At 40.4% G+C, this 14,880-nt stretch overlaps 1 protein-coding gene across 2 annotated transcripts in view; it reads left to right on the top strand.

Annotated features, from left to right (window-relative positions):
• The first annotated feature begins 8,373 nt into the window (after positions 1-8,373).
• The window catches only part of CLRN1 (clarin 1), a 46,724-nt gene continuing 40,217 nt past the window's right edge, over positions 8,374-14,880 (top strand). For both annotated transcript variants that reach the window (XM_006149731.1, XM_006149730.1), the window contains exon 1: positions 8,374-8,722. In XM_006149731.1, coding sequence (XP_006149793.1) covers positions 8,470-8,722 — 253 coding nt within the window. In that variant the 5' untranslated portion in view covers positions 8,374-8,469. The remainder of the gene's footprint in view (positions 8,723-14,880) is intronic.

Below are 14,880 nucleotides of genomic sequence, written 5' to 3'. Positions count from 1 at the left end.
CCCCTCAGGGGGTAATGGCCATGTTGTAATCCCTTCTTCTCCATTCTCCTCTTGGGATTTTGGGCATGCAAACACATTTGCCCAGTATGAGTTTTAACATGTGGTTCCCGGATTTCAACCACGACCAGCTACATGGGAGTCCAGTGAAATAACCAGTACACCATGTGCTTGTCCCTCCTTTTCTTTTAATTGCCAAAGTATATGTGTGCTTAACAAAGAGGCAGAGAAAGAAGGAGAAAACACTGTCCAGTAGAGCATGGTGATGCCACAATCCCTTCTCCATTTCTCCATCCTATTGGGACTTTGGGCATGCACACACATGTACCTGGAATGTTTTTTAAGCTGTTGGTACTGGGATTTGAACTGTGGTCAGCCATGTGGGATCTGGCTCCCTTAACCACTAGACTGTGGGACTGGCTCAATAATAAAGATCATATATTCATTTCAATCTGAAGTTCCTGAAAAAGGATTCTTAACCTAAAAATTTTACCTTGTTTTATTTGTACTTAATGAAAATATCTGGCCCACCAGGTTTAAGATATTTAGTTTTACACTTGACTTCCCTGGTGACTAGCCTATATTTTACCATCCAAAGAGACAGTATTACTTTTCTAAGGTACATAAATACACACTTCATTAAGGATTTTCATCATCTCATGGGGGGATAAAGTATTTTTTCCTGCTAATTAAACTAAGGAGAGTGATACAAAATAGAGAAATGAAAGGAGGGAGGAAAGAAGAGAAGAAGAAAGAACAATATGTAGAGAGAAAGCCTCTAGAATAATTAGGGTGGAAGGAAAGAGGTCTGAAAGACTAATTCATAGGTGTCCTTCCTTCTCTACATGTCTGATTTCTTTACATCTACCCTGGAGTTTGTGGGTAGAAAGAGTCAGATCTGAGCAGGGCTTGCATTGCTACATGCTGATTTGCTAAAGGTCACTGAAGTCTAGGAAAAAAAGGGGTAGAAAGGATGTAGGAGTTCTAAGAGGGTGTATTGGGAGGCTGAACTGGAGCCAGGACCTGGAATGGAAGTCAAGTCCCAGATCATTGTACCTAATTATACTGCTGTCTAGTCCTTCTCTGGTCAGCTAGAGAACTCCACCACCAGACAACAGTCAGCTCATTGCCTGCTGTTGACTCACAACAGGGTTGCCCAGATGGCAACCTATACTCCAGGACTTAGTTATCTCTCCCTACTCTCTTCTGTTCCTCTCAGTGAAGTCAATCCTAGGAAGTTTAGTAGTCCAGGACTCCTGTGTTTTCTCCAGGATAGGAAGGTGGATCCTGGACACCCAAGGGGTAGTGACAGAGTGAAAGGACAATACTAATCCCTGATGAAGGAGGGACCAGTCCAGATCATTTTGACTTGAAGCTCCCACTAAGCTAGGGCAGTGTTGGACACAGAAGGTCTGTGATGAGGGGCAGGTGACACTAACACACATATGTCATGTACTATACATGGACAGAGCAGCTACCACACACTTCACTCAGTTGCCATCATGGTCAGTTTTACCTTGCACCCATGACCAAGAACCAGAGGGTGAAGAGAGCCGAAAAACAGTGCTTCCTGGGGTCTTTCTTTAGAAAGCAAACAGGAAAGAGACTAAGAAAACTTTGAAAACAGAAAACTGTATTTATCTGCCAGGAAGGAGAATAGTAACAGTTGGTAGAAGAGTTGAGCAATGCATTTGGACAGTATAGGGCAATTCAAGTCCTCATTAGTGGGAAAAGATTGCTTCCTTCTCTCTTTTGCAGACTGGCTTCCCATACTTTGACTTGCGTCTTTCGTTTCTACTTCTCAGTTTTAGGAGCTGTGATCTGGTTGGTTCAAATGTCTATTCCTAATCACAGTGGGATAGGTAGGGTGGTCGTAGCTCAAATATGGCTGCCACAGAGCTCAGAGCTGTGGGTACTGAAGGATTTTCTGAAAGGACTGAGAGCTGGGCAGACATCTCGAAGGTGTATATGACACTGTAGTAGCACTTGCAACAGTCATTTCACACTGTTGGTTCCTGTCAAGCTTGCTATTTAATTATCTTTTTATGTGAGAGCCTGCCAACTTAGATTCCCCAGACAATTACATTTTAAAAATTTGAACACATCTTTTTGCTTCGCTCCCATCCTTATAAACTACGAAGACATTCTAGAATCTCAATTTGGTCATCTATTATTTTTAGCTGTCTAGCTCTGCTCATGGTTAGTACTCTAATAAAGATTTCATATGAAACTAAAATTTTGGATGAGATATAGCCTATGCTTTTATCCAAGTCGCTGATAAAAGATCTCTGTAGTTAGGATGTTCTGTACATCAACATACCATGTTTTTACAGATTTGACAAGATATAAATCCACCTAGTTGTACTATTATCTAGTTCCTCACCATAAGAGTATTTTGGGAAATGTTGTTACCTGCCTAACTAAATATTAAGTTATCATTTTAACCAAGAAGGGGTAGGAAATTGAAAAATTGCCCCAATGTGTCTGAAAAGAAATGAGTTAGTACATGTAAAGTACTTATTAAGTCATCAGGAAAGTTATGACGTGTTTTTCTGTTTTTCTATGTAAAATGTGTCATGGCTTTCCTAACGACCCAATAGAACTGTGCTGATACATGGTACAATCCCATATGTATTAAATTAATTAATACTGCTATTATTTTGGTACAGATCATCAAGGAAATTATTAGTATTTTAAGTGGCATACATCTACACAAAGCAAAACACTTATTCAACAATAATAGTTGCTAATTATATAATCAAACTACTTCAAAGCTCATCATCTTAGCATGTCTACTCTAGGTCCTATTAACAAGGAAAATGATCTATTTCCCTATACTAGAAATCTGGTTCATCTATTGATAGTATCGTTAAAGGCTAAATTGTGCCTTCTCTCTTTACCTCCTTAGGTCAGCCAGCTTCCCCTCCTTCCTGGGATAGCTCAGACATTCTGCTGGGTTAAGATTTAAATAGTCTCATAGTCTTTGTGGAAGAAACCAATGAGGAACTCAGACAAATCTGAAGGTGTCACATCACATTTACTTGACAGATCGCATGAGTGACAACTTTGCTCCATGTCCACTCCCCCTTTGTCACTTCTCCAACTGGAGCCTGACTCTTCTACTTCCTCTAACTATTCCCACAACCAACATGGAAAAATCTCTGCACTGAGGTTTTCCTCCCAGTCTAAATCCACTGTAGTTCCATCTGTATTCCTAGAGAACTTTTGTTTTCTTTTTCTTGCCTTCCCTCAATCCTTTTAATCCTCTAGTTCAAGCAATTAGCTCTACAAATATTAGCTGCAATCAAGGTCTAGCACATGTAGTAATTTTACCTCTAATAAATCAATCAATTCCTTCTGTGGAACTTTTTTTTCCCCCTTACAATCATTAGAGAATTACAATGCTACTTGAGGATCACCAGCAACTTGAATTAGTCAAGGAATGTCAATCAAATTTGCCAGAGTTTGCTTCAACGATGAGAAAAATGGGACAGATTTACAAAAGCCTCTTGTCTTACAATAGGAAGCTTGATAAACCCTTGTTGAATCTCTCTGAGAGAGGCCTTACAGTGCAATGATCTATTTGGAGGAAAATTGAAATCAGTACTATCAGGAACAAATCAGACAAAACGTAGACTCTCTCGTTAAAATTATCTAAAACCTGATAATCGGAATAATCAACCACGTGGTGTCTCTAGGCAATGCAATATTTCATAAAGCTAATGGGCCAGAACAGAAAAAAAAAAAAAAAAAAGATAAGATCATCTAGCAATTGGCCAAATTTTAGTTCCACAATGGACAATCATTTTGTTTTTTTAAGTTTGAATGAAACCAAAGGATCCTACTGCATATCTCAGAGTTGATTTCAGAGTGGGGTGGGGCACCCTACAGAATAAGAGAGGGCGTTTCAACCACCTACCCCTCTGGTTCTGCAGCTCAGTCATTATCTCTAGTTTCACTCAAGAGTTCAGTTGAAGAAATGGGTTTTATCCTAGAGGATAATTTGAGAATAACCTACGTAGTCCAGACCATTCTTTTTATAGATATTCAAAATGACTGCCAGAGAATTTAAGGGATTAAGTTAGTCTCAGATCTGGAAACAGACCCTGGAGAGCATCTTTCTACATCATGCCATGCTGCTTACACTTGGGGAACAAATCAGGTGAGAATTCTCTTGTCTTTGGACTTGGGCCTTCCCTCACACCCTCTCTTGACTTTTGTTTTCAGACGGCGATAAGAAAACACAATGCAGGCAAATTAGTGTAAGAGGCACAAGTGCTGTATTAGAAGGAAAAACAGAGTCCGTAATTGTGCTCCTTTATCTCTAGTCTTTCTAGTCACTCTGAAGAATCCCATCGTTATCCTGCACCTCAAAGGGTCATGGGGGGAGTGAGGTGGGGGGAGGCCTACTTCCATTTCTTTGTGTCACTAAATGTATTCCTATGAAGATTGAGAGAAGTAAAAATTTCAGTAGGCTACTTGGTGAAAACTTGCTGACATTAATGACTCAAATTCTCCGAGAGACTGCAAGAAAATGGTGTCATCACTGTCATTCAAGACATGTAAGATGAAAATTCAAAAGAAGGCTGTCAGGCATAATGACTGCCAGGTTCCATTATATCCCTCTCAGAGGGTGGATCACACACACTACTATGCAGCTGGTGGGTGGTTGACATCGAAGTTTGAAAAGATGCTGCACAGAGAAGAGGCGAGGTGGGCGTAGGGCTTGAGGGGCTGCCTCACGTGATCAGGAACCAGTGCCATTGATATTCATGTGGTGATTTGGGGGTAAACCCATGAACCAGGGCCTGCTCTTTGCTTTTAGATATGCTGAAACCTGACCCCATCAGGACAGTTAGACAAAATCATGCTCTTGGTGCTGAAAACATTCAGGAATGTTTGAGCCATACACTGGTAGAGCCCACTTACTAATTTACTATGAGAACACTCTTCTCTAGTGACTGGAATGCTGAGGTGTGCTTGCATTCCAGCCAGGAGGAACCCACGAGGTCTAGCCAGCACTCAGAAGGTCGCTATGTGAGAATGGGGTAAGAGCAGTATCTTTCCACCGTGGCGGTGCATTGCTATCACCTGGGGGATTCATTGCAAAGGCATTTCTCTGAAACCAAGTAAATCTGAATCTCACGGAGGGGGACACAGATATCAGGTTGGTTTATTTTATTATTTTTTATTTTTTTTAATCTCCTCAAGTGATTTCAATGAGTAACCAAGGCTGAGAATCACTGACAAAGAGGTCACTGGCCACAGTGATGCTTTGGGCCTCACCCTTTCCACTCTGGGATCTTGACTCTGGGTCGTGAATCAGTGGGATTTAGTTTTGTTTTCTTTTAAACTGGAACCTTTACCTTGTCAGGTAGAGACATTAAAAATTCAACTCTCTGGGGCCAATACGTAGCATGGTGGTTAAGGGGCTGGACTCCCACATGGCTAACCATAGTTCAAGTCATGGACTTGGCAGCTTGAAAATCATGCCAAGCATGTGTGTGTGCATGCCAAAAATCCCAAGAAGAGAATGAAAGAGAAGGGATTGTGACATGGTCATCCCCACTGGGAGGTGATTTCTCTCCTGTCTCTCTCTCTGGTGAGCACACATACCCTATAACAAAATACTGTTTAAAATTTTAATTTCATTAAAGAAAGGAAATTTCAACAACAAAAAGTAGGAAGAATGTAATTTCAGGATAGAAGACAAACTTACTATGTTGTACTTACCATGTCTCCATAGACCAGTGAACACTTCATTGCAGACTGACACAAACTTAAGAACCAATGTGATCAAATTGCTCTTTATGTCCTCCTTAGGCAATTTCAGATGCACATAGCTAGGTTTTGGTTAAATAGATCATTGTCTTGTGCTAACTACTCCCTTCTTGCCATATTCTTTCTATCAAGGTATTAATAGTGTTAAGTTGCAGGTTAATTTCTCTTCCCAGGCTTTGGAAATGTTCTATCTCTTCCAATGACAGAATATGTTAATTTAATGAGCTTAATTCTTCTTACTATCTTAAACTAAGGTTTTGGAGTGGGTGCATCACCTATATCCCCAAATAAATTCTTTTTGGGGCACTGGTGCCTCCTTGTTCTGCTAGTGGGCAATAATGGCAGTTACTCCAATGGAGAGGGCAGATAGTCTAAGATGAGTTGTTTATGTGTGTTAAATTTATGCAAAATAAAGACGCCATTATATCGTAAACCTTATTCTGAGTGCCTCTTTAAATCTTCTATAAACCCTAATCCTCTGTGGCCATTGTTTTTGGCACCCCTCCTGCCCTGAAGGTGCATTTGCATTCTTGGCTCACTTCTAGACTTAGTTGTCTATACTAAATGAGACAGGCCCCAGGAATTCCTGGGGCAGTAGCTGGGCAGAATTTCTCCTCTACTCCGTTATACCCCAAAGTTCCCCTCAGCATGTGTAGCATAGAGGGTCATTTGTGTTGACAGTGGTGTGAAACAGATCTTCATTTATTAATTTCTTCTAAGTTATCATGCTTAAAGGTAGATCAAGAGAATGGAAGCTAGCATAACCATGGGACTTTGGCCAGATGGGAAAGTTCAGTTTGCAGATGTCTGTGTTCCTCCATTCCCAAAATGTGTAACTAATAGTACGCTACTTTGTCCTTGTTACTCCCAACCTAACCCAACCCAATAGAACCCAAACTTAAATGCTTGCCATTGCTTTAAGGTCAGGGGCTTTGCTTAGCACAAAAAGCACATAAACCTCAGAATTCGAATACCTGAATTTGAATCCAAGTTCCACTATTTTCTTTGAAAGTTGCTTGATTTCTCGGAGTCTTGGTTTTCTTATTTATAAAATGGAATCTCTTCCTCCTCCTCTTCCTCATTACTTTATGATAATAGTGAGAATTGAATTAGATCATTTAGGTCAAATACTTAGCAAAGAACACTGATAATACTGAATTCTTACTGAAAGTTAACTTTGCAGGCCAGAGCTCATCACAACAGCATATCCCGTAATACATATTCGGTAAACAACCTGTCTCTTTTTTAAAATTTTTCTTATTTATATTCTATCATTGTACCTCCCTCTAGTGCACAATATGGTTTTTCAAAGTATGTATGCAGTACATGACAATCAAATCAAATATATTATGATATACATCATTTTCAACAGAGAATTTGACATTCTTTTGTCTGTTAAGTGTTTATTCTCTAAGACCCTCCCACATACCCTCTACTATCCACTCCTTTCCCATACAGGCTCTGGTGTCTACTCTTGTCCTGCCTGTTCTTATCTTTGGATCTTTCCATTTCTACAAAAGGATGCAGGCAAATCTCTTTCTATGTCTCTCTCTCTCTCTCTCTCTCACACACACACACACACACACACACCAGTGCTATATCTGTTTGCAGAAGCAGGAATCTCATTAGAAATGCTGAATTTAGCTGTCACTGAATTTTGAACTTCAGTTTTCAGGTCTTGACAATTTAACCAGGTCTACTTTGCTACTTAATCTTGTTCACGACTTCATCTCTGGTGTGCCTAACAGATTACTTCTGTTGTGCCTCTTGCTCCTCTCTGGGGGATTCTTAGAGCAATCATCATCCCTATTGCCAAGACAGTGCCCTTGGGTTTACAGATTTGGGCACTGTGTACCTAGAACCACAGTTCCTCACTATTATCCTAAAGCAGGCAAATTGTTTAAATAAACAAAAGAATTTAGAAAACTAGGTATTTGCACTTGATTTCCTTTTTGTGTGTGTGCTAAAAAAAAATTAAATTCTTTATTGATACATCAGTTCTATATATAATGGATCTGGGAGAAATGGATTTAGGAGGACAGGTCCCTGTGGTTGGTCTAAGGTCCTTCATAGCCACACAGAAACTGAGTCAGCTCAATATTTTTATCCTGAGACATTGAACATCTTCAAAATAAATTACCAGTATACACACACACACACATACACACGTGTGTGTATTCTTACCTCTGCCAAATCTCCTTTCCCCTATCATCAAAAGCAAATAAAAAACACATGAATAAATGAACTTCTCAAGTTGCTGAAAATTTACCATAGGATTTGAGCCTGTTACAGGAAGTTTCAGCTCACCCAGGCAGACAGAAGGCTGAGGGAGGGAGGCATTTATCAAGTTACACGGAGGACTCCATCTGTTATCTTAGACCTTTGTTACCAAGTGACACAAGAATAGATACTCAAGGCAGTTTGGAAGAGTTTTATTTTACAGATTCTTAGTCCAAAGATTTTGAAAAAGAGAGAAGCAGCAGAAAAGGAGAAATGCCAACTTGGAGGGACGAAGACGCCTTCATTTACTGACGATTAGCCTAGTGAGAAGCTAGCAGGAGTGAAGTGGCTTTTCAGTGGGGATCTGTCCACTCAGCTTCTCTAATAAATGCAGTCAAAGGGGCAGTCCCTTCTCCTTGCTCACAAAGGTCTTGTTTGGGAACCTCACCCTCACAATAGCTATTTCTCATCATGCCAAACCAGCAGAAGAAAATCATTTTTTGTACAGCCGGGGTGTTGAGTTTCACATGTGCCCTCGGAGTGGTGACAGCCCTGGGGACACCGCGGTGGATCAAAGCCACCTTCCTCTGCAAAACAGGAGCTCTGCTTGTCAATGCTTCAGGGCAGGAGTTGGACAAGTTCATGGGTGAGATACAGTACGGACTTTTCCACGGGGAAGGCGTGAGGCAGTGCGGGTTAGGAGCGAGGCCCTTTCGGTTCTCCTGTAAGTAATGATTGTGTTTGAATTATTTAATCCTTTAGGCACAGTCTTCTAAGTGTTGCAAGAAATTATTTTTAAGAGCCTGCCCTCTCTGTTGCATGATTTTAACAATAGCTGTGAAGCATCTGAAATACTTAGGACTATGAGCCATTTCTTCTACCTAGCTTTTGTTTTTATTTTATTATTATTCCAGGCTTCCTATTTTTATTATGATCAATAATTACTGTTATGTTATTAACATTTTGAAAATCTAAACAATTGAGATTCTTAAATATTAATATGTATGTAGGAATTATGGGGTCTTTGTTAAAAAAAAAGGCAATTTAAGGAACTAGGAAAGTTACATGAAATGACTTTCACACTTTCCATTTTCTTTTTTTTTTTAAAAAGAGACCAGTGTCTTGAGCTCCTTAACTAACCCTGCCTGCTTTTCCACCTTGCTCACGATTGACTGGGTCCTCTCACTGCCCCTATTGTCCCGTGGGGGATCTTTGCTGTTGATAAATATTCTGTTTCCATTTTAAACCAATTTGGAATCATTTGGCTATAGAAATTTAAAATGATCTGCTGTGTCAACCAGGAAGAAATAGATGCCTATTTAGTACAGAAAATTTGCAACTGATTGACCTTCACATCATGTAGAGAATATGAGACAGATTTTCCTGTCATGATTTTTGTGAAATGGAAGTGTTATCCACAGTATTTATAACCTGTTTATCTTAAGAAGAGAATTTTTAAAAAATTACCATGTGAATAGGCAACTCATTAAATGAAAATTAATAAGAAGTCATTTGTTATATCTCTCACAACACACATTCAGAAGTTATTATTATTTCAAAAGGGCTGGTTTGGAACGATCTTATGAAGACACAGTCGGTAAATTACTGCATAAATCACTCTTCAGGAAAGGAGGTTACCAATTGAGGCATTTAAAATGAATTATTATTGCGCCTGAGTTTTTTTCTCCTCTGGTATAGGTAGAAGGCTAAATTAATTGAGTTTATTATTAACATATGCAGTGTCTAATTAAATTTCAGTGCCAGTCTATTTATATTTCTACAACATTCCTTGTAACTTCTTAGCAGTCATTGGGTACCAACCTTCAACTCACTTAGGTCACTAAGCAATATGAATTTTCATAAGGTTTCAGAAAATCCTTGAGATTTAGTCTTTCGTTTTTTTAAAGAAACGATCATCCACTAGATTTGATGAAGCGGATACAAACCCTTTTCACTGAAAGGCTTTAGTTTATTAAGGTAATGGGGCTGTTAGAGTTGCTTAGCTTTCCTTGGGGTTGGGAGAGAGGAAGAATGAAGTACAATGTCATGTGATTTGCAATGATATTGAAAAACAAAATGTAAAAAGGATGAGTGCGTGATTTAACCATGAATCAACAGTAGTGGAAGCTTGAGTAAAGCTTCTCCTAAATGGATTCAGACAAAAGCAGTGGGCATTCTGTGAAATTTCTGAGGCCTTAGCATTGTCTGTGGTAAAATGGAGATAAACTTTACTGGTGCCATAGACATGTTTCAAATCAATAATGAGGTGTTTTCTGAACACCCACTACTCACTAATCTCTTCACACACTCTGCCTCATAGAATCCCACACACTCACCTTCTCCTGTGGTTCTGAGTTATCTGGGGCCTGTGTGCTCCTGTGCTGGTCCTGTCTATGATGAAGTTGCTCTAAGCAGACACCCCTTCCCTTGCTTCTGTGAGGACTCTAAGAGCTGGCTTTTTTTTTTTTTTTTTTTTTTGGAGAGATTTTCACTGTAGGGCGCGTGCGCTCGCCAGACAGACAGAGAGAGACAGAGACAGAAAGCGAGAAATCACCCCCCAGGGGGGATGGTCACGCCGCAATCCCTTCTCCTCCATTCTCCTCTCGGGATCTTGGACACGCACGCACACGCGCCTGGCGTGAGTTTTAAGCCACTGGGTCCGGGACACGAACCGCGGTCGACTACGTGGGAATCCAGCGACATAGCCATTACGCTAACTGCTGGTTCCCAAGAGCTGGCATTTTAAACAATCTCCTCACCTATCTCACAGAAGTGCATTAGTCCCCACGATCCCCTGAACATTTTCCCCCCTAGGCTAGTGTAGAATTTCTTACATTATTTGCTTGTTTGGCCGGTGGTGACAACCCTCTGTTTACACAGGCCACACATGCTAAGTATTCTCTATATACTCCGCACGTTAAAGCCTTGTTCTTATTGGTGAGGCCCAGTGAAGTTGTACTTAACTTTTTAAAAATTAACTTTGTATGAAAGTTAGAGTATAGAGGAGAAGGGATTGCAGCATGGTCATTCTGCCCTGAGTGGTGATTTCTCACATTCCCTCTTACTGTCTCTCTCTCTCTCTCTCTCTGTCTCTCTCTCTCTGGTGAGCATACACACTCTATGGCAAAAATCTCTTAAAAGTATCTCTTTTTGTGGAACATGAGAAAAGAATAGGAAAAACTGTAGGATAAAAAATCATATATCCAATGGATTCCACCCCCCAAAAAGGAGCAAAACTACTCATTTAAATAAACACCCTTCTCAGTGTTAAAATATCCCAATCAAGATGTCTTTCAGACACATTTCACTCTTGAATACTCTCCTTGCAATATAGCTTCTTGGTTCACATTTTCCTATTCAAACATTCCATATCATCGCCCTAGCAGTGATATTTCATCAATGGATCTTTGAAGGAGAAGAGTCCTCTGATATTATTCCTGATAAGCAAGTTTAAGCCTTGGGGCCAGTCCCATGGCCTACTGGTTGAGAGAGCTAGGCCCCACATGACTGACTTTGTGGTTCCCAAATCTGGTTTTAAAAACACACCTGGCATGTGTGCTCCAAATGCCAACAGAATGGAGCAATGGAAGAAAAGGGATTGCAGGCTGGCAGATGGCATGGTGGTTAAGGATGCTGGACTACCACATGGCCAACCATGGTTTGAGTCCTGGGCCTGGTGGCTTACTTTCTCACTTTTCTCCTCTCTCTCTTACTCTGTCCTTCTCTGGGCAAATTAAAATAAGTAAGTAAATAAAATAATTCTTTTTTTTAAAAAAAAAAAAGAAAGAAAGAAAAGGGATTGTGATGTGACCACACTCCCCTTGGAGGTAACTTTTTCTTCTCCCTTTCTCTTGTCTTTAGCAAGTGTGCATGTACTCTGGCAAATTTTAAAAAAAGAAAGAAAAAGAAAAAAAGGAAAGAGTAGGTCCTGTTCATAGGAAAGAATAAGAGGCCTAATCCTATCTCCTTGAAAATGGCTTCCTGGGAGACCTCCAGAAAGCTCAGGTAGATGATTCCTCTCTGTTTCTTCCATAGTTCAATTTATGATTAGAACACAACTCATCTCCCAGCACTTCCGCCTTTCTCATCATTCCGTTAGAAAGTTGTGAAGCAGATATTCTGTCTTGCAGAAACTGTCCAGAGTAGGAGAAATGAAAAAGGTACCATGTCATAGTGCCAATCACTTCCTGGTCAGTTCTTTCTCCGTATTGTCTAGTCTTCACATGCTCTCGTCCATTCTGTTGCTAATAATAGAAAAATATCCAAACCTGGGTAATTTCAGAGAAGAGAAAATTATGTAGACATTTATGTAGTCATGGTCCAGGGGCCACAGCTGGTGAGATCTTACAGAGTCCTCAGGCTTTACCTCATGAGAGCCAAGCAGAGCAGATCACCTGCATCCGTAAGTCTCTCTCATTCCCTCTCCTTATAACCCACCAGGACTCAATCCTGGGAGGCCCACCTTCATTACCAGACTCTTCCCAAAGGCCTCATCTTTCAACACTATAGACTGATAAAGTTCTACCCTTTTTTAATAGGCAAAAGGTATTGATGGCTTGGTTTTCTTCCATGAGTGAGAGAAAAAGAGAGTGACAGAGACAGAGACATATCTCCCCCAACAGGTGCCCCAAGCTGTTGAGCACACACACCTGGTACACTCAGGAAGGTGCCGGGAAGCAAACCAAAATTCTCCCACATGTGTTGGCTTTTTAGTACATGGTACTCTTCACCACGGTGCCACCCTCTAGCCCTGAGTTTTGCTGTTTTTGTTTTTGTCTTTTTAAGGCTTTTTCCATAAGGCATATGTACTCACCAGAGAGGAGGGAGATAGAAAGACGGTGAGAGGGAAAGTGAGAAATCACCCCTGGGGGCGTGGGGGATGACCATGCCACAATTCCTTCACCTCCATTCTCTTCGTGGGATTTTGGGCACACACGCACACATGCATGATATGATTTCAAGACACCAAGTCGAGGGCTCAAACCACAGTTGGCCGTGTGGGAGTCCAGTGCCTTAACTACCATGTCATCTGCTGGTTCCCAGCCCTGAGTTTTTATTCTTACTTCTGTCACAACCAAATTTCAACACTTAACATTTTGGGGGACGAGCCAGCAGACGGTGCAGCAGTTGTATCACTGGACTCTCACATGGCCATCTGCGGTTTGAGTCCTGGACTTGGTGACTTGAAAATGATGCTAGACATGTGTGCACATGTGCCCAAGATCCTGGGAAAAGAATGGAGGAGAAGGGATTGTGGTGTGGCCATCTCCCCTAGAAGGTGATCTCTCACTTTGCCTCTCACTATCTCTGTCTCTCTTCTGTCTGACAAGGGCATATGCCCTAAGGTAAAAAAAAAAAAACCTCTAAAAAAAAAAAGCCTTGGGGGATATGCAAACCATAGTATCATGCTATCATCAGATAATAGAAGCTTATATTTCAAGTCTGCTGGATTGACAAACACTATCTTGCTTACCTTAATTTTTAAATGTAGATCAATATTGACTAATAAAAATATAATTCAAGCCATAAATGCCAGCTACACATGTTATTTTTAATGTTCTGGTAGCCATACTAGAAAATAAATTATACATTAGTAAAAAGTAAAAAGTTAAAAAAAAATTAAAAAGAAGCACATAAAATTGCTTTTCATGACAGATATTCTTTCATCTAAGCTATCCAGAACACTGTCATTGTAACATGCAACCAGTATAAAAATTATTCAGATATCTTACATTTTCGGTACCAAGTCTCCAAGATCTAGTCTGTAATTCCAAATTACATTTCAGTGCTCATTTTAATGTCTGTTGTATTGGACAGCACAGAGTTAGATGGAGATTCACTCTGAATAAATTGGCCATTGGCAGTGTCCATATTCTAAATGAATTTTTGCTGGGTTCTGCTATACGAGTCTCTCTGTTATTTTTACGTGCAATGCTTCTGTCACTTTTAAAACCCAGATATATGGCATAACATGAGCGTGAAGAATGGACCAGAAAAACCGTTCGGCAATGCAGTCATGTTTGTGCCTGTTAACTGCTCCCTGTTGACCACTTCATCTCCTTTAATTATAACAAGAATCTGCCCTGCCAGCATGCACAGTGATGCTGGAAAACTTCTGCCTCGTTTACTCTGGCTGATTCTCATCCATTTATGGGTCAGCAGTTCATTTTCTGGAGGTCACGAGCATTCGTACCTAGCACACAATTTCATTCATTATGATGAAGGACTGCTTTCCTTTGAAGGCAGCACAACTAGTGGGCTTAATTTTTCCTGATATGTCACCTGTAACATTTTAATGATGATGTTTAAGTTCTAAATGTAGCCACAGAGACAAAAACTGCCAGTTTTGAGCTCCGCATGTGTGGGTGGGTTTCTGTTTTGGCGGTTTGAAACACCACAGAACATCATCAAAATATGATACTCAAGAATCATGTGGCATCCATCATTCCTAGATATGCTGAGTTAGCCCTTGCTAAGACAGTTGCATGAGCTGGTAAAACATATGGAATAGGGTTTTTTTTTTTAATATGAAAAATAAATTTTAACCAATCATGTATCACAGCTGGCAACTTCGGTCACCCTTTGAAAAGCATTTTAATTTGGACCTTATGATTAAAGAGTTGTAGAAAGCTTGACAGAAATGTAGCTTACTTCATGTTTGAGAAAAGCAGTTTCTTTACCAAATGAGGCATATGACCCAGATTGCGGAGGAGAGGTTGAAACTATACCCGTGAGCGAGCAGGTGGCTTCTTGAACACATTTTGAGAGAGGGTCATTGAGACTCAGGGTCTCTGTGATGGTCACTGAGAGCTGGCACTCAATCTCCAAGCGGTCTCTTAGAAGTGTGACTCTTGTCTCCTGCTGACCTGGCCTGTCCTGGGG

This window comes from Tupaia chinensis, unplaced genomic scaffold (genome assembly GCF_000334495.1).
Source record: "Tupaia chinensis unplaced genomic scaffold, TupChi_1.0 Scaffold000272_1, whole genome shotgun sequence".
NCBI classification, from domain to species: domain Eukaryota; kingdom Metazoa; phylum Chordata; class Mammalia; order Scandentia; family Tupaiidae; genus Tupaia; species Tupaia belangeri.
Note: the sequence above shows the minus strand (reverse complement) of the source record. Positions and strands in the feature narration are given on the sequence as shown.